This window comes from Passer domesticus, chromosome 14, assembly GCF_036417665.1.
Source record: "Passer domesticus isolate bPasDom1 chromosome 14, bPasDom1.hap1, whole genome shotgun sequence".
In the NCBI taxonomy this organism is placed as follows: Eukaryota; Metazoa; Chordata; class Aves; order Passeriformes; family Passeridae; genus Passer; species Passer domesticus.
In genome coordinates, this window is record NC_087487.1 from 7941972 (window position 1) to 7962263 (window position 20292).

A 20292-nucleotide genomic window follows, 5' to 3' on the forward strand; every position below is an offset into this window, starting at 1 on the left:
ACCTCCTGGCAGGAATGATGTGTTTGTTGGTTTTATGTTGTCCTACCCTTGCCTCTGAATCTGATACTTCCTCAGCAATACAGAACGGGAAATCTAAAATAAACTTGTCCTCAAGCACAGCAGCAGTTATTTGTTTCAGTGCTGTAATGTTCTGTAGCCTTTTTTTCTTTATCCATGCAACAATTGAACAGTAATTTCTATACTGTATACTATAACTTCTCCAACATACCTCATGTAGACAGGTGTACTGCACATGATAAGGAGCAACTTTCTCCTCTCCTTCAATTTCAACATTGATTTTCAGTCTAATGGCCCCAGAGACAGCCGATTTATCGGTTCGCTTTTCTGAAGAGTGGAAAAATAATACATTAGGAACTACCAAGAACACATGTATGTCATATGAAAAGCTTTCATAAATCATTCTAGTTTAATCTTTTAAAGCCAGGGAATCCTGCTTTGAAAACAAGAATGTTTTTTAATACCTCACACATGGTTCAGGCCACAAAATAGAATATCTAACTATGAAGTAAAAAAATCTTTCTTATTTTATCTCCCATATTCAAACAAGGCCACATAGCTATTTATTTACTACTTTCCCCTTTTCAATTGAAATTACTGTAATTTTCTACCTGACATCTGTACTAATTTTTATTATTTTCCTTTAGTTATGAAGACTTTACCAACAGCCTGGACTACTCTGAGTGTGATAGTTGATTCTGGTATGTGCCCACCAAAGCTGCTCTATCACCTCTCCTCCTCTGCTAGACAGGGGATAGAAAACGTGATTAAAATCCCATGGGTCAAGAGAAGGATGGGGAACAGATCACTCACCAACTACTTCCATGGCCAAAACCAGACTCGACTTGGGGGAAAATCAATTTGTTACCAGTAAAATCAGAGGAGGATAATGAAAAATAAACCCAGATCTTAAAACACACCTTCCCCACAGCCATCCCTTCTTCACAGGCTTACTTCACTCCTGATTTTTTCTACCCCTTTCCTGCCAGTGGCACAGGGCGACGGGGCAGTGTGGGTTCTGTCTTTCATTTTCAAATCAACCTGTTATGTTTAATACTTTAAAAGTCGTACATTGGCACCAAAGCTACAAATTTTGAAGTCACAAAGTTAAAGACAGTAATACTCTACCTAAACTTGTTTTAAAAAATCAGTAAGAGTCATACCTAAATTATACCATACATCCATTTCTCCACTCAGTGTTCTTACTTCAATGATTGTTTGCCCAAGGAAGTCATCTGATTCCTTTTTGAAATGCTGTTTTACTCTAGACTTGATATCATCATCTTCATCCCATACTCTTACTTTTATTCTATCTGTAGAGTTATGACATTCACTGGAAAAACAAAAATAAAACACAAAATGTAAGTGATATATAAACTATATTACTCTGTACTTCTCTCTAATTAATTAAACTCAATCTCCACACATTTCCTTAACTACACCAAATGTCAAAGCACAAACAATCTGCAACATCCAGAGGAAAAAAAGACCAACCCAGACTGCCAGGGACAAAAAAATTATTATGTATATGAGATAACATATAAAGAGAATAAACTGATTGAATTATATATACATAAAGACTGCATTTAGGAATGTCAATAACTGCTCATTAAAAATTTTAATTTGAAATTCATACTTCTTTATGCTATTATGAAACAAATGTCTTAGGAAAGATACAGTTAGGTTTATTTGTTAGGAATGCCGTGTAGTACATATAGTAAACTACCAAAGTAGTACTCTGGAATAATACTAAAAGCAAGAAAAAAATAGAGTATTTCCAGTGTTTGTTAGAAGCTTTTGTTAAAAACCAAGAAGTATGCACAAACATCCTAGCAAGAAAAGAAAGGCCATCAGAAAAATCCAGGAAAATAAGTAGCTGCTTTTTTAAAAAGATACATTAATGTTCTTCCCGACCTCCATTCCCTGGTAAGGAGAAAGAGTAGGGACCATGCCATGTCTAAAAAATTTCTTGTAATTTTAAGTGGCTTACTAACCCCTCCTGGATTGAGTGGATTTGAGAAAGTGCTAGATGTATTGAGGGAATGAATTGGCTTCACTTGCAATCTGCAGAGTACACAGTGGAAAAAATTTTTACTCCCAGCTGCACCCTGCATTTATTTGCACAGAAGTGGAAAAGAAGCTCTATTACTGCTTACTTCTATAAGGCACAATGAGGAATGTTTGCTATTCATTGGTGATGGCTTTTGATGACTTGATTGGAATATCCCAACACTGACTGCAGAGGTTTGGGTTAGTGGAAAACTTTCTGCTGAAGTTTGACGAGTACAGAGCTGGCATCAGTTAAATCCATACAATACGTGCATCCATACAAAGTATTGTTTTTAATATCCATTCACTAGTACTACAGAAATATTTTATATATTACATACCTATGTTTGTCTTTAAATACGACTTTGAAGCATAGCTGCAAATTTTCATCTTCAGCAGGGCATTACTTTCACACTTGATTACGAGTTTTTACTTGAATTCTATTCCAAGCACTATCATTACTTAGTGATCTGTCTCTGTTTTCAGTGTTAAAACAGTAATACTCCAACTTATCTTCCAAGAAGCGCCCCTCAGGGGTATTCTAAGAATTAATTAGTGGTGGTAATGGGCTTTGGAAGTATAAAGTGCTGTAAATGGTATCATTATTGTCAAGGCCAATCAGATACTAAAAATGGCATGCACAGCTTTTACTCTGCCACATTGTGACATCATTCAGTATCACAGAAATCCTTGTGTCTGCCTGTATTCCAAATTTTAATTTTGCAGATAATTCTGGTAATTAAAATGCACATTGTTCTGTGATTAGCAAAACTAATAAAGTGCAGTTTCCTTTTGTCTTATGACTGGCTTCCTTGACATCCAGCCAACCACAATCACCTACTGAATCTACTCCCATAGCTGGGGTTTTCATAAATTACCCCTTTATGTGAACTCCTGGTACCTGTGATGGGGTGAGCTCATACTGAGGACAGTTAGTATCTCATCTCTCTCTAACCACATATTTTCACAGAACATGACAGACGTACTATTTGGCAATCTGTGAAATTCCTCTGACTGATCACAAAATTCAAAAGCTATTGGCAAGGACATACAAAATATGGGAAGATAGAGATGGACCAAATAAGCATTGCTGCCTTAAGAAACTAGGCTATTCAATTCTCCTGAAATGTAGCTCTAAGTTACAACTTAACATTGCTAATGTCCTGAATTGCATTTAGCTGTGCACCCAACAGAAATAATTGCTAGGGGATTTCTAGAACGACATGGGGAGATCTGTCACTGGTGAAGTATTTATGAGACCCTCATCACCATATCTGTGCTTTTAATAGGAAATTAAAGCAGGAAATCTTTTTCCTGGCAGATGCTGCATATAAAAAGTAACTGCGTACTTCAGTACAAATATAATATTTCTATTATTTTGCAACAAGACAAATTTCCCTCTAATATACACTTAGCTGATAAATAAATATTTATTCAGATGGTCAGGATTCCCTGATATCCTCAGTTGTCCTCAACATCCTTTTCTCCTTTAATCTTAGGTAAGTGAAACATGGCAAGACCTGACACAACCAACGTGTTAACTCATGCTCATCTTTGTGTTGAAACTTCAGCACAGAGTCAGCTCTGCTACCTTTGTAATGCTCCTGTGCAGGACCACAAAAATAGCATGGATTTGTGTTTAAAAACTGAAGAGTGGATGAGCAAATATTTCCTCCTGGCCTGCCCTGTGGCAGTGTGACTGCAGGGAGTTACTGCTAAAGTTACAGAGCTGTCTCTGAATGATCCTGCTTACCTGCCCAGACTCAGAAACAGACCTCTGGAATGACATGCACGTTCTGCTTTAGTCACTGCTAACATCTGTCCAGAAGCTCTGGGTGGAATTTCTCCTTCTGTTTACTCCAGGAAAATCAGCCCAGGGAATTAAAGGCTAGACAACATATGCTAGTTTCAGTGTTCCTCTTCTAGACACTCTGCTTTATATGCTCAGTAAAAGCATTCACAGAAGAGTGATACAGGAAGATGAGAAATGAATTGTTCTCTAGCACACAGAGATTTGAAGGCACTGATGCTTCTGAAAACTACAGAATTTGCAGTCTATTCAGAGATGCAAGACAGAAGCGATAGTTTTAATAATTTACCAACAATCTGGTGACACTACATTACTTTTGCATTTCCAGAATGCCACACAGACATGAAATAATCCTCATAGAACTCCAGCTTATTCTAATGGTTAGAGTAATAAAACTGGAATAAAAAAGTATCTTTACAACAGTACCCCAATGTAAATTTAATATTAGATGCACTGGCATGATCTTACTGTACATATCCTCTGAGAGATCTGCACCCAGTGTTAAAATGACAACTAAGGGATACTGTGCTACCCTCAGTAAGTTCAGGAAGCCACTTATTGCTATTATTACCCTCATGTTTATTGTTATTGCTATTACTGCAAGTCAGAACCAGATCCACACCATTTCTAGGTCCACTGTTCTTAGATGTTCACAGACAGTTCCAGGTCCTTCAGGATATGCCTTTCAGAATTTCATTAGCCCGACTCTTGTCCGCATTAGCGCATTGTTGGCAAACTTTTTCTGAAGCCTGATTTAAACCTCTCTAAATGTAATTTGTGGCTATTACTTTTTGTTCTACTATAACAGTAAGCATGGAAAATAGATTATTCCTTTCCTCTTTTCAGGAGAAAGGATGTGTTTAAAGACATCCTTACCTCCACTACTTGTCTCTTCTCTAGTCTGGACAGTCCCAAATCTTGTGTTGTCACAGGCCATGCTTTCTGATAAAGTAGAATGAGACTAATTATGCTTTTTCTTGCATTATTTTACTCTGTCATAACAAAAAGAGAGTTGTATAATTAATCTGGATTGACAGCAGTTTGAAAAAAAGACTCAGACCATGCATGCTGTACTCTGAAACGGAAAAATATTATCATCGAACAAATAATTTATAATTGGAATTGCTTCTTAGAGGTGTTCTGCTCTCTTGCTTTGGGCTGAGGCTGTGAGATACAGTTATTTTAATTAGCAGAATGTCTCTCAGAAACGTGGCTGATTATTGAAGAATTTTTGGAATGGATGAGTCTTGTAAACTAATGTGTAGGCTTTATTACTCAATTGGTTTTATGTAATACAATTCTCTGTTATACACTCTTGCTTAGTAGGCAATTCTTGAGCTATTTCAACAATTCTGGCAAAACTGTGTTTAGATATCACTGGAAACTGAAGCACCATTTAAGCAGTTAACCAACCATGCTATCTTCAGGTAGAGTGAAGATCATATTTTTTAAAAGTCAGTTCAGTTGACCAAGAATGTACAAAATAACAGTTTAAAGGGACTTTGGTGAAGTCCTCTTGGCCACTGACAGTAAATATTACTTAAAATGAATCCACCAATCATTTATTTCAGAATAAATAATGTGCGAGTGCCATGGTTTAAAGTAACTCTAAAGAAGAAACATCTACAGCTGGATGACTGAAATCAGTTTGAGCAAATGTTTTCATGCACTGAAGGTAGCAATATAAATCCAATGAAAATATTTATTAGAGCCCTTATGCTGTCTTAGTGACAGCCAAAATAGGAAAAATAAATAATGTACAATAATCATCCAGTTATTTGAAAGATCTTTGTATTATACAATTGTATCTGGAGTATTTATGAATGGCCAGAGGACATGTGGTACCTGCAAAGTCAGCAGGGCAATTTGGAGATGTGTGCTAGCCTAGACAACCCTGTCAGAAAAAACTGATTTCTGTATGTCAGTAAACAACTGTTTCAAATAGTCAAGAAAAGAATGAGAGTAGACTTCTATTGTAGTGCACCAATATAAAGGTTTCTACAAAGCTGAAAACTATATAGCGAAAATATAGCTTCCTGTAATTAAAAAAGTGAAAATGCAGTCCCTTTTCTTGTATCCTCTTTCAACCAGAAGGAGAAGGTGACAGCTGCAGGACCCTTCCTTTGCTCTGGCATTGAAAGAGCCTCTCCTATCACTGATGTTTCATTGAAAAAGCCTCCAATGTTATCTCATTTCTAATAATGCCAGGAGAAAGGATCAAAGCCCTTAGCACCTATATTAAATGAACATCTGCTGACCTATTTACTTCTCTACCTTGCGCACCAAAAAGCTCTATTTTAGTTATGCTTTATGAGGTCCCCTGTTCAAATCTGTGCCAGTGTCCCATGGTCACTTAGCAGGGGGTCAGGCTACATTTTGTCAGAAGCATTATCATGCAATCATATCTGGGTTACGTGTGGTTCTAAGAACAGGAACACTGCTCTCACTCCATGTGCTATGACAGAGCAAATGCACAGTGGGGAGCCAATATTTTTTCCAAGTCCTCATTTTGGAACAGATGGGAAGACTTGAAAACATGTTTTGGTATGATAAGTATGCATAAGACTATAAGATTTTTGAAATATCTTATTTCTTCATTTTATAATTTAAAAGTTATAATGATGGTTAATATTAGATTTTCAACAGGATTTAAATACCAATTACCACTAATAGAGCCTAATTTAAAAAACACCTCCTGAGTCAATTAAATAGTTATATTGATTTACTTTAGATTTAATCTTCTGGTAAAACATTTATAGTTTATTTAATACAATTTAGAAATTCTCATATACTGTCAGCTGAAATCCAAAGCATTAACTAAGTCAGGGAGATTATTTTAGAAAACACATGTGCTATTAAAATGTTGGGAAATGTATTCAGTGCAAAGCAGTTTCTCAGGAGGTTCATGCTATAGTAAGGCTTGGGAGAGGGGTATAAATATTCCTGGGGAAGCAGATGATAATAATAGTGCTGGGGAAAAAAAAAATGGAATATTTTCAAGTTTCTGGGGATTTTTGCAGCCCTGCTCACATCTTTGAGAAACTACCTTCAACAATCTTTCTATGAAATTTTCTGAATTGCTCATCCAATTTTTGACATTACGCAATTCCTACAATTAAAATGCAAGTAAGTAATTATCTCCTACTTTTGGACACTCAAAGCCATTCGATGAGGTATGACACTTCAGCTGTTACCACAGTAACACAGTTAACTCAAAAGGAAAACACTTTCTGGATAGAATAAGCTTATAAAAATTTCTAGGTGTCTCTTTTCTCTGAAGTATCTATTTATTTCTAATACAAGTGTTTGAAACTGTGAAAGGAATGGCATACATTGTTTAATTCAGCTGGATTCTCTAGTACCTTTTCCAGACAAATAGAAGCAGCATCTTGGACCAAAACTCTTTCACACTCTACTGAAACAATAACCTCCTCCTCTATAAGGTAGCAGGTTTTGGCCAAAAACCAGGGAAGTCCTAGATCTTAAGAAGTTAACTTGTTATGTTATGACACTGCACCTTCTAGAACAAAACAGGGCTCTATTTCAAATGGCTTAACCCTCACAGAAACTGTTTGCACAGTTAGTGGATAGTGACAACTTCTTCCCTCTTTATAGGAGGAAAGAAATATGAGAATAAACTAAACAATGCCCTCATACCATACTCTCCACATTTGACTTTCAGGCAACACTCTCTAAAAGTATGGACATTATAAACACACCAACCCTGAGCCTGGAGCACAGCAGTTACCACCAAATTCCCCTCAGAGAGTTATACCTCAGAGAATCACAGCGTCAAACAAAAACACATTTACCTTGCATAGTCAGTATTTGGCACATAGAAAAGCATTTCTAATGACAATACTTGGTATGTGAGGCTGAAGTATGAAAACTGTTACTTAAGTTCCCTTAAAGACTAGAATAATTAGACACCACCAACAGATCCCAAAAAAGACTTAATTATAAGCTGCATGATCACTGTAAGAAAAAGACACAATAAATTTTGATGCTCTCTCCATTCAGAACTTGCTAATTTCCTAATGCTATAAATATGCATAGTACAGACAAAACATATTTTCAAATTAAGCCAACATTTCACTTGGTAGAGTTATATTATCTAAATGTAGATTTAAAAAAGCAGTATCAACAGCATTTTCTCTACTTACAAATAGAATTTTTCATCCCATACAGGATTCAAATTTCCAAAAATAGTTTTTGTTCTTCGCTTGTTTTTGCCAACTTGCACAGTAACATATGGGTCACTTGAGCCAGTTTTGTCCTTAGCTTGTAAGCCCTGAGCACAAAGAACTGCAACAAAGGAGAGAAATTTGCTTTAGCCCTCATAGCCTTTATTGCCAACAAGTAACTGAGAGTGACAACAGCAACAGGAAACAAAGGCCTCACAGTAAGGGGTCATGAAGAAAAGGTTTCTGGATTATTTTCCCAATGTCTGTAACTCTGGAGGCTGACAAGGTTTGTCTAATTACCCTTCTGGACTGTACATATTTAAAAATAAAGTTTATGTAGAGTAATAAAGATTCACTACAGAGCACCAAACAAATACTTTTCACACATAATTCAAATACTTTTCTCAAACGTTGGTTTGGTCAAAATGGCAAGGAATATAATGTATATATAACTTGTCTTGAGTCTGATACTTCCCTAAAGTTCCCTGCCCCCAGCAAATAAATAAATATTTTCCAAAATTTCTCCAAAGATCCAAACTAACATTCCCAAAGTAAAACTTCTAATAATATAAAAGACATGTCCTGTGGCTTATGGAACTAAACATGAAAACTAAACATTTGTTCTCTTAAGCGATGAAACATGACTTTTAGAACACTTTCTATGCTATCACAGAGAGTGTGACAGTTCAGATCAATTATCATCAACTGTTTATGTATTTGCTATCCTTTCTGACAGTGTGGGTGTATAGTTAATAGATATGAATTTAGTGGCAAATATAAATACATACAATTTGATTTTCCATCATAATTCATAAAAGTGGAAATCTCAGGGGAAAGCAGAACTGTCAAAGAGCAGCCTACCAAAGCCAGAGAACTGCAGCTAAAACGCTTGCTCTGGCTCTTACCATTCAGCAGCAGTTGGCTTTGTTATTTGCACATATTGTTTAAATCATCTCATCGGTAACATTGAGTTAACGCTCTCTAATGTCAATCATTTTGGATAATGAAGCTCCCTTGGCATGCTCAGGAAAATGATTACCTAAAAATGGCACCTTGCTCAGCAGATCAGCTCTTGGTGTGGGTTCAGTCATATGTGCTGATTTCAGTAAAAGAAATAAAATTCTGCTATTCTTTAACATATCCAATTTCTGAAAACACTCTTAGGAAAAAAATAGCATATTTTGTTTTCCCCACTCACTCTAAATTCACAGGGAAACTTTTAGAAGGCAAGGAAGCATCCCTCTCCTATTTATGCAGTAGAACGAAGGGACAGCCCAGCAAGTCCTCCAGGATTCAATTGTATGTACATACTGCCCTGAACACAAGACAGCCTTCAGTATCCTTTAGAGGTACAACTAAAAATAAACATATGAATTAAATATGTCCCTAGTGCTTGGTGACAGTCCCAAAATTCCACAATCATTCTTTTGAGTTTCATGCACCACCTCTCAACCTTCAGAATAGCCTCCATTTATGCTGAGGTTTTAATTCAAAAGCTGAAATGTCAAAGTCAGAGGACCTGGAAATCTTCATGAGCAACCAGGCTAATGCAATTGGAAGCCATCTGGAATATGTTTGGAGTGAGCAGAATTATGCAACATCAGCATCACTAAAATGGAACACACCCTTAGTCAAGCAATGTGAATGGATAATAAGTTTCAAAACCAATGGGAACTGGAGTTGCAAGCTCAAATGTTTTTTTAATCACTCAAAGCCTTTTTTTTTTTTGTGAACTTAAACTCTTGCAGCTGGTGGCAAAAATCTCATCATTAGCACAGAAGATATTGCTAACAGGTATATGAGATACATTCTTTTTACTTGTCTTCCTTCCTATAGCAGTAGAATATAAAGTGGTTTTGGCAACTTTAAACTCAACTCTTGCAGTTGACATCCTATAAATTGCACTGTTTGTACATGCACCAAGTATGCAACTGAACGCACGGTCCAGCTCTACATAAAAAAAAAATCTTGCTCCTGAATCAGGAGAATAGGAAAGAAAGAGATCTTAGAACAGAAGAAAATTACCTGTGATAGTTATTTTTGCTGACCATTTGGATGTTCCATCCAAAACACTTTGTTTTGCTGCTTTTGTATACTGTACAAAATCTTCTTTAGAAATATTAAACATTTCCTGGATCACTTCAAACACCTCTGGCCTATTTTTCTCTCTAATCTTCATTCTTTCCTTCATAGCACTAATAATATTTTGTGTTTTGTCTTCTGCACCATGCTTGGAACTTTTCTCAGCTGCTCCTGAAATGAGAGAAAAAGTCACCATTGTTATTGAAAATTAACTTTGTTTTTTTCCCCTCTAAGGTCTCTAGTCAACTCTTGGTACAGCAGTACCTGAAGGAGATCTTTGTTTCACCTGAATAATACCTCATGTATATTCTTTGTGATATGTAAAATTATTAGTTGATTTAGTTTAACATGAGGGGTTAACAGTCAGCTTCCATCAGTATTATGTGTTATACATAAAATATTTATTAAATCAATACTATTCAGTGTCAGTCAGGACTGTGGAAACATCTCAACATGTGTACTGAGCAGATAGCACAGATTTGTGATCTCAAAACTTGATCATTAGACACCACACCTGTGGTATTAAACTCACAGACTTTTTGGAAAAGAGAGCCCACCCAAGAAAATTATATATCACAGGTATGGAACAGAGAGGTTCCCCTCTCCAATAAAATGGTCATTACTGATAACTTCAGTAATTATTTGAGGATTGTAGAAGAGATCAAGGGATATTATCTGTGTGAGAATACTTCTAGACTGTGTTAGCTTGTGGTGGCATGGCAGAAAATACTCAGGTAATTTTTTTGGGACATCAAAACCACTACAAGGTTTATTGGTTTAAAGTGGAAAAAAAAAAATTAAGGAGACCAAGTTGTTGCAGATTTTATTCACAATTCTTTTCAGAAGTGCTCTGGAGAGATTTCTCTCTCTAACAATTCTAACTGATCTCAGAGGCCCTTTCAAAAACAAAGTGAATTTCACCTTATAAAATGTCCTTTCTCTGTCAGAGGAAAAGGTTTCTGATCAATGTCTGTGAAACATACTCTTCAAAAATTCCCAAAAATCAATCTTGCAGTTGAGTATGAGAAAAGAAACATCAGACTTCTATGATCAGAATTTAAAAATTTAAAGCAAAAATTTAAATTCCTGCAGTGCTAAACAGAATATTTAAACTCTTGATGAGATTAACATATGAACCAAGATAGAAAAATACTAAAAAAAAAAAAATCAATGACATGCTGCCACTTGCTATAGGCATTGCTAAATTTTGGCTCATGTTGTTAAACACTATGCACAGGCTTGTGGCACTGAATGACACAATCATCATTATCATTAGCAGCAGTAAGAACTTCCCTCTTCCAAGAAGTCATGAAAACATCATCCAACTAGCCATCCTCAAATCCAGGGAGGATTCAAGCATTATTGTTCCCTTTAGGGGGTTAGGAAAATTAAAACAAAATAATTTTGAGCAATTTGTTATGCAATTATAATCAGATATTTCAACAAGGAGGAAGCATAGAGTTCCTTCTTTACAATACCATCAAACACCAATATGTTCATTTGAAAGAGTTTTTGTTTGGCACTCAGCTTGAAATGGCTAAAGAAACTAGAGCTGGAAAGAGTAATTTTTCAGCTTATGCTAAAAAATCTTTAAATCTTAGGAATTTTTCAGCATAAGATTTCAGTGAAGTCTTACAAACCAAATATTACATGCTTTGTTTTCTTCAGTTTTCAATGTATCATAAGGTTTCTTAGCCCACTGGAGGGCAACTGATATCTACATCCACAGAGAGATGTAGAATGGGAAGTCATAATGTTATAATACTGGAAAAATCTGGGTTGAAATACCAGATACTAGTGATACCAGACTGCCAATAGGCTGAATTATATGGCTTCTTCAAGTTTTCCATGGCTACTAAATCTTGAGAAATCTTGAAAATCTCTTGGTCAGAGTGCCTTATGTTTCTGAATATGAAATAACAAAATTCTAGTGATTAAAGATTAACCAGACTGAAAAATTAGGAATTAGTAGAAATAGAATTATGTACTACCATAAAACAAAATACCAGTTAAAAAATTCTCTAGTGATCTTATTATAAAAGAGATGATTGCTAAGCTGTCTGAAAACATGACAGGTCATTCTTAGAAGATGCAGAAGGGAACTTTTTTTTCATTTTTAAAAAAAAAATTCTGCTCTTCCTTAAAAAGTAGAAATGCAACAACATAACTGAATGATTAACCCTGGGCACAATCTGAATGGCAATAACATATTCCTGTTAGAAACGTTGTTGATTTTTGAGACAGCACAGATAAAGCTGAAATATGTGTTACAATACAACTTCCTTTACGTAAATACCTTTCTCTTTATACTCATTTATTGCATCTAGCTTTATGTCCCCTATTGCTAACAACCTCTACTGCTGTCTATCAACAACTCTTTTCATGGAGTATTGATCAAACTAATTAAGACAATAGTGTAACGTACATTGCACAGGAAGTTAACAAGCTCCTTTCACCCTAGGGACTGATACAAACTCAACATGATTGAAATCAATTCTAATTTAATATTGCACCTAGTACTAGAAAGGGTATCTTATTGAAGATGAGAGAGTTAATGAAAATGCTACTGTTTTTTTTCTAAATCTAATTTAGAACAAGTTTATATATTGACCCTAAAGATCTTGAGATGTGACTTCATTTCTACAGCCTACATTAGCAATCATTATACATTAAAAAAATAAATCACAGAAGTTTGAAGGTGAATACATCCTACTAATTATGAGGTGGGCAAAAGAATGATTATGATAAAAATAACTACATTTCACTTTATAACACTGTTAGCATCAGCTTTCTCAGAAATAGAGATTTAACCAATTGGTCAATTCATTTTCTCAGTGGAAAATAAGGAACATGAAATTTTCAAAGTAGTATGAACACTGAACAACTAATCTGTTGCAAAAAATATGACAAGATGCTCAGAAACATTTGCATACTAATGAGAAGAGTGGGGTTCCTTAGGCACATTAAATATTTTATCTGCACTTTGCCTTCTAGAGGTTTTGTTCTTTTAAAAGTCAGTTGTTTGGGCTGCTGATATGGGCCAGGGAACACCAGCCCAGTTTCAACTCAGAGCAGAATCACAATTAAGCACAGTTAGGAAGTTTGATTTAGACATTCATCACTGATTTTTTCTCCATGGGGTCAGTTGCTCTGGGAAATTTTAATTGATTCCTGAGCAGTACAAACCTTGAGCATCCATCCCTCATGACAGTTCCTCACACAGAGAACACAGGGAAAAGAAGGAAGAACTGAGTGAAATATCGGAGTAGTTCTCCTACATGTAGAGGCTCTGGAACATATCAACAGTGAACAGTGTTGAATAACTCCAGAGTATGGAAGCCCATTCCATTCCAAAATCAGAAAACTTGCAGGTCATGATTTTCTATTGCTTAGAATCTTGTATAATAATTGTGTTGTAATTTAAGAATTGTTTCAATACACCTGATATATTTTCACGGAAGAATTCATGGTGGCTAGAAAAAAGCTAAAGATAAAAGCAAGGCAAAGGTTATTTTGCCTTAATTAATTTTCCCCCCTTACACATACAGGGTTTAGTATTTTGAATGAACAAGGTCCTACTTACTGTTTCATATTTGTGACTAATATATAGCACATCAATATGACTACAGTAAGTAGCAAGAATATTTTTTTAATATTTCCTTTGACCTTTTTTTGTGTTTTGAGTTAAGTAAAAAAAAGAGTTTACGTCAAGTAGTAAGTTGCTCCAGGTATTGCCATAGGCAGTGGAAAGTAAATAATTCACTGATGTTAGTAAGCATTATTTTGTAAAAGCCCAGCAACATTTGACAGATTTCAAGGACAAAAGCAAAACTAACAGTAGGTTTCCATAAAGCTTCTGGCTAGCTTCTCAACTGAGGAGCATCAACAGACCTTCACTGATTTTGAGTGATCTGGTGCCTCATTTCAAGATATTACTGAGCATACACACAAAATCAAAAGGTGTGAATTAATACAAGACTTCAGTTATCATGAAATACTCACTCTGCAAACAGTCAGCATTTAGGAGGTCTTGGCACTTCTCATGGCATTTGACACCACATTCACTGCACCTCATGCCTTGTCTGGCTATGCCCCAAAGCAGGCCTTCACATTCATAACAGTATGTGGGAGTTGTAGCTGTCCAGATTTCAAAGTTATGAGGTGTAGTTGATGATATTGGATAGATCAAAGCCTGCAGGGTCTTCTTGAAGACATGTATTTTCTGTTGGGTAAGAAAAAAAAATATTTCAGGTGTATTGTGTAACAGAAGTGAACTGTTTCTAAACTATATACCATTTACACTTTTTATATTTTGAGGAAGAAATTAAAAAAACCCAATAGCATTACATTCATTGGGGCATATTAAGTTTATTCAGAATTAATAACATGAATTCTAAATATTTAAATACTTCTTCCTACAGGGACTTAGACATACTGTACAAAATGCCTTTTGATTATATACAACACTATCCTCTAATACCAATTGTCTAGATAATCTCCCCAAATAAAAGCAAGCCAATTGCAGGGTTCCATTTTATCTGTATTCCTATAATAGCATACTTACTACTTCATGTTTAAGCATCAAGTTGCTTTTTACTATAGACAAGAATGATCCATACACTCAAAAATCCACACCCAATTCTTTGACTGTTTTGGCTTAAAACCCATGACTAGCTGTACTACAAGAACAGTAATTGGCTATTTACTGATTAGTGCTGTGACAATTTCAGTCTCAGCTCTTTAGTGCTTAATAAGATGAAAACAAAGCAGCCCCTGTAGTTTAGCACACAAGACCTGGTTTGTTTATTTCAGCTTTTTTTCAGGCATCCTGATCTTCTAGGTCTAGGCAGTTGCTGTAGGCAGCACTTGGCACCAAGCTTAGGTTGCCCGTGCCTTTTTTAAGGGGTGGGTGTTCACTAAATGCACACATGAATGTCATGAATGTATTAGAAGTTCTAGATTCATTCCCTTATAAAGGAATAATTGTTTCTTTTAGAAAGAAGAAACTGTATTATAAAACATATCACCATATTATTATTTTTAGAATAAAATAATAATCCTATCACCAGGATATCACAATATTTCTTATTTTAGAAAGAAGAAACCATATTATAAAACATATAACAGTGGCATATTTCTGAAAGTCTGCCTGTCCTACCTTGTCGTCCTCTGGTGTGGATATTATGCAAGGCAGCTCTAATGCTGGCTATAAAGCTATGGCAAGGGAATAAGATTTTGGAATTTGTGTGGTTTGTCTATATTTTTTAACATCACTGCCACAGAACTGACAATACAGGAAGTAAGGCAAACTTATTAATTTAAACATTTGTTAACACTCCCTTATCTTTCATTTTCAGCTGTGGTAATTGCATGCCAAATGGAAGACATTAACCTGTCTAAAAATATGCTGACATATTCTTGCTTTTATGTACTTGCATCTCTAATCAAACTCGTGAGATATTCTGCTAATAGCAGATTGTCTGATAAAAGTCAAATAATCTTTTTGTGTGCATATCTGCATAATGTTGCACAAAGTCATCAACCAAAGGACTTTTGCTACCACAGGAAAACCAGTACCATGCAGCCATAGAGTAGCCATTGATTCATAGGATCAAGCATTAAAAATAATAAAACAAAATATTGGGTAGCTTAGGCTGCAACAGCACTTACTGAAGTTAGTAAATACTGCTGGAAACAATATCCACCCTGTGGAGCCTCTCCAAAGATATATGGTGAGACTTTTCATGGACATCTGATCTGAGCACAACTGAGAACACTGAAGAACTGAACTAAAAAAAATCTGATACAGCAGAAAAGACTAAAACAAAACCCTAAATTGCTCTCCAGAGTGCTTCTCAGCCTATCCTAACAACTTCCCTGAAAGCAAGCAAAGGTGTGCACCAGTTTGATTTGGCAGAACCTAAGAACTGTGATAGTCATGGCCACCTAATTCTGCAGAACTCATTTTTTGTATATTACTTCACTTTTGCCTTCCATGTTACAGAGAGCAGAAAGGAAACTTTAAAACAACCTACAGTGAATTTACACAGCTTGCTGAGGAATCGTGTTTCTCAGAAACCACTGATTACACTCTCCCACTCCTGAGCTCATGTAGCCTTGGTACAAATCCTGCCCTTTCTTCCTGTTCAGCTTCAATATTTTTCACATTATAAATACTTTCAGAATTTTGCCAGTAACTTTTCAATTTTTCAGACATGTCAGTAAGTAATGAAAATTACCCTCAACAGGCCTTAAAATAAACATTTGAGGGTAAATGAAGTTTTCAGCTGAAAGACACTATTTGTAGATTGGTTTTGCTGCTGAATGTGTTCTTTCCCCTGCTGTTAATAAAGCAAATTGCAAAAAAGAATTTTATTTCTCTTACTGTCTAGAGACTTTCATTCCTATTACTCTTCTCTGTTTAAATGTTTTTGCTATGTGAATTACAGAGCATAACAACATGGCACTAATAACTTCCAATATAACTATATAACTAATAACTGGTTTGGCAACATTTAGCACTACTAATATATAGGAGAATTATTTAGTTATCTGCTTCTCCTCTAAAGGGAAATTTACCTCTATCATGTGCTACCTGAAATACTTGACAATGTCATTGATGTATAATTTTAAAAAATGTGTAGCTCTGTCTTTGTTCAATTAAATGTGTGCTCAACTGAAAGCATATGTCTAAGTATTACACTGTTTAAAAAGTCTTTGGATCTGTGCTTGAGAACACACAAACTCAGTGTGTCATGAGTGTGTTGTACCAAAAGGATAGCAGTGACAGGTGGCAAAGCTCAAAGCCTTAACCTGAGGGTGTAATTTTTTGAGTAGGTGGCACTTGAGATTTAATAAAGGCATTAGTTCAAAGAATTTTCATACTGAATTTAATCAGCCAAATAACCCACACCCACCAGAGTCACTAATATTCCCTCCAGAAAAAAACTTGGGGGAGGGTAAAAACCAGAAAAGCCTTAATCAGAGGAATAACTTGCCCAAAGGGGAAGTTTTTTCCTTAAATTTCATTGGTGACTCCATTTCTTCATCTGCATTTCACATTTTCATTTTGTGGAGAGTATCTGGAGAGTTCTGTTATGCCTGAAAATGTCTGTCCTTTTTGTTTTTAAATCTTGCTCTACCCAGTGTAATGATGCCCTAGGTTATTAAGTTTGGCTGGCTACTTAGAGAAGTAGAAAAGTAGTGCCTTTCCCTTGTTTTAAATATCTTGCAAGAAGCTTTACTGGCTGTACCCTTAGATTTGTTAATGAAAGAGCACTTCCTGCCCCTTGGAATGTGTAGTGAGGCATAGGACTGGCTTCTCCTATTCACTTCTACTCTGAATTAGCTTTTTACATTTTCTCATCAAATGAACTTTCACGTGTCTAAATTACATTTGCTGTCTGCCTTTGGACTTACATTTTTATTTCAAGATTACTTAAGAAAGAACCATTTCTGGTACACAGTTTTTCAAATGGCATGGTTCAAATGGAGGTCAAAGAATATAGGTGTACAAAAATACATTAAAATGAATTTTCCTTTTCCGTTTCTCCTGAATCAGCATTCAGTAGTTTCTCTGATTGATGGCAAGCATTGGAGACGTGCTTGCACTGAGCTGTTCACTGGGATTTGCTGCCTTTTTTTACCCCATCCTGAACAGGACCATTTGTGTAAAAATCCATAAGTGCAGTCCAAGTTATTCTTTCTTGTCCTGCATTTATTGGCAATTAATATTAACTCCAAAACTTGCAACTTTAGCCCTTCGAAGTCAGAGCCTGGTAGTTTTTACACAAGAGGAAGCATGTAAATAAATAGATGAATCTGCATTTTTTGTCATAAAAGGTGGTAATATATTTATCTACAATGTTGTTTGCTTGGTAAACATTGTTTAGTAAAGTACATGGAGTATTTTAGGGTCTTTTAATGAACTCAGGTATTTTGGTACAAACTACAACAAAGTCAAAAACAGTATTTTGTAGCACTTGGATGCCATAAGTTTTTCCTCTATAATTTTCCCTCAGCCTCAAACTCCTTAAGATCCCATAATTCTCAATTCGATCAACCTTTGCTGCTATTTTGAGATAGTAGAATAAAATAACTACTGCCCCTACTTGATGAACATTTCAAACACCATCTGTTTTCCACCTCAGCAATCTGTCCCTGTGCACCACCAAATCATAATTTCATCATTACCATATAAGCACAGAAAGTTCACAATCAACCAGGTAAGAATGATGGATGTCAATATTTGTGCTACATGTTCCAGTTCCCAGAACACCTGTAAGTATCTTCTGTTCTCCCATTCTTCTGCTATGGACCTTAGCAACAATGTAAGAAAAATTCAACTCTTGATTTTTCTTCAGAATAGGATGTATTTTAGAAGGCTATGTATGCACTAGCAATTTGAGGAGCACAAAATGGGCCTGTATTCCTTCAGATTATTGCTTTTTCTTAGTTTATATATATATATATATATATATATATATATCTCTTGCATCACACTTCAAGTATTCCTGAAGAAAATGGCACCTGTTTTGCTTTTGTTAAAAAAAAGTCTTTTGCCAAATTTAAGTCAAATCAGTAATGGAAAACCACAGTTCATGCATTTTACTAGCTATGACAGTATGTTTTTTCCAAAAGACTCTTGTGGTTATTTCTTGTATGAACTAAATATTTCTTCTAGAATCACATATGTTATTAGCGTGAGTTACATTAAAAAAAAAAAAAAATCAAATAACATCCCAAAGACTGGGAAAAATTATCATAAAGCCCATCTTGCAGAGCCCTGTCATTATACTTGCACTCACAGTATGATGAAGATAGAAAGATGATGAAAAACTGCAGGCAAACATGGTACAGTTGGACAATTTTAAACAAAAGGCTTCCTTAAGTAACTGTTTTGTAAATCAAAGGTTTCTTGGTTAGTCCCCTCTGCTATGGATGTGAGTCAGCAAACCTGGTCTTGCTACTGTGGCTCAGGCAGAAAATTCTGCTCAAGTTCCCTGAAAGTTCCTACACAATAAATGGAATACATTCAATTTCATCCAGTTGGGAGTGTGTAAGGCTGAAATAATTTTTAGAGATTTTTAAACAAAAATCTCTCTGTTGCCTAAACATTGAAACCTGCCATTGGAAACACTTACCATTTCTTCAGTGTTTATGGAGGTCCGGATGAGCATGGCCATGGAAATACCAGATTTTCGAGCTGCAAGGGTCTGTTTAAGGCAAATGCAAAAGTTACCAATTATACAAGTAACAACAGCTCTTGAATCTAGGGGAAGGCAAATACTACTTGGTTATACCACTGCATGTAAACAAAATATTGAAGATACAAAACCTTTTAATTAATGTTTGCAGCTCACGATTTTTAGGGTTTTAGTACATAATGGAAATATACTTCCTATCATCATTACTGTTTCTTTCAGCAGTGCCCAGCTGAACTGCCATTTCTAATATAAAACCTGTAATTCAGAGGTTTGTGACTCAGTTTTTTCAAACCACAGGCTGTCACTGTTTTTCTGCTTTTCCAACCAAATTAATGTGGTACAAGGATAGGCATCCTGCCCTAATTTGGAAGCTGACTGTGCCTGCAGCAACATGGGAGATCATTTTGCAGTAGTCTTATGGTTCAAGTTGTCAGTCTAGATAATTTTTTGTAACTCACTGAGCATTTTAAAGGACATGTATATAAATGTATATAAATGTATGTATATAAAATGCTACTTAAATAAAAAGACCTCAAGAAATCTTGAAGTATTATTTTCCTTAAAGACAATATTAATTCAGTACTACAGACAGCTATATGGAGAAATACTCTGGTTATTTGAGACAGGAAAAGAGACCAGAACTCTGTGTCAATCTGTCCTCATTTGGCCACATGATGTTATTTGTATATGGACAACTTCTGGTTTTGAAAACAATGCACTGGTTTGTAGAGATGAACTCTTTTGTGCTAGTATGGTACATGCAAAGGGACTGAAAAGAAAGTAATTTTAATATACAATAAACAAGGAAGTTTTATATCTCATTGAAACACCCCAGAAATCTAAATGGGTCCTTGAGAATTAACTAGCTAGTATAATGATCAGAAAGGACCCTGGGGGCCTGAATTCTGTGTGTTTTACAAATCATATTTCAAATCTGAATATC

General features: G+C 35.5%; 1 protein-coding gene across 11 annotated transcripts in view; it reads right to left on the minus strand.

Annotated features, from left to right (window-relative positions):
• Window positions 1-20292, minus strand: part of UNC13C (unc-13 homolog C) — a 172594-nt gene that overhangs the window by 78963 nt on the left and 73339 nt on the right. For all 11 annotated transcript variants that reach the window (XM_064389637.1, XM_064389638.1, XM_064389636.1 and 8 more), the window contains 6 exons: window positions 19287-19358; window positions 14146-14365; window positions 10087-10314; window positions 8041-8182; window positions 1182-1351; window positions 230-345 (listed from right to left, as the gene is read on the minus strand). In XM_064389637.1, coding sequence (XP_064245707.1) covers window positions 230-345; window positions 1182-1351; window positions 8041-8182; window positions 10087-10314; window positions 14146-14365; window positions 19287-19358 — 948 coding nt within the window. The remainder of the gene's footprint in view (window positions 1-229; window positions 346-1181; window positions 1352-8040; window positions 8183-10086; window positions 10315-14145; window positions 14366-19286; window positions 19359-20292) is intronic.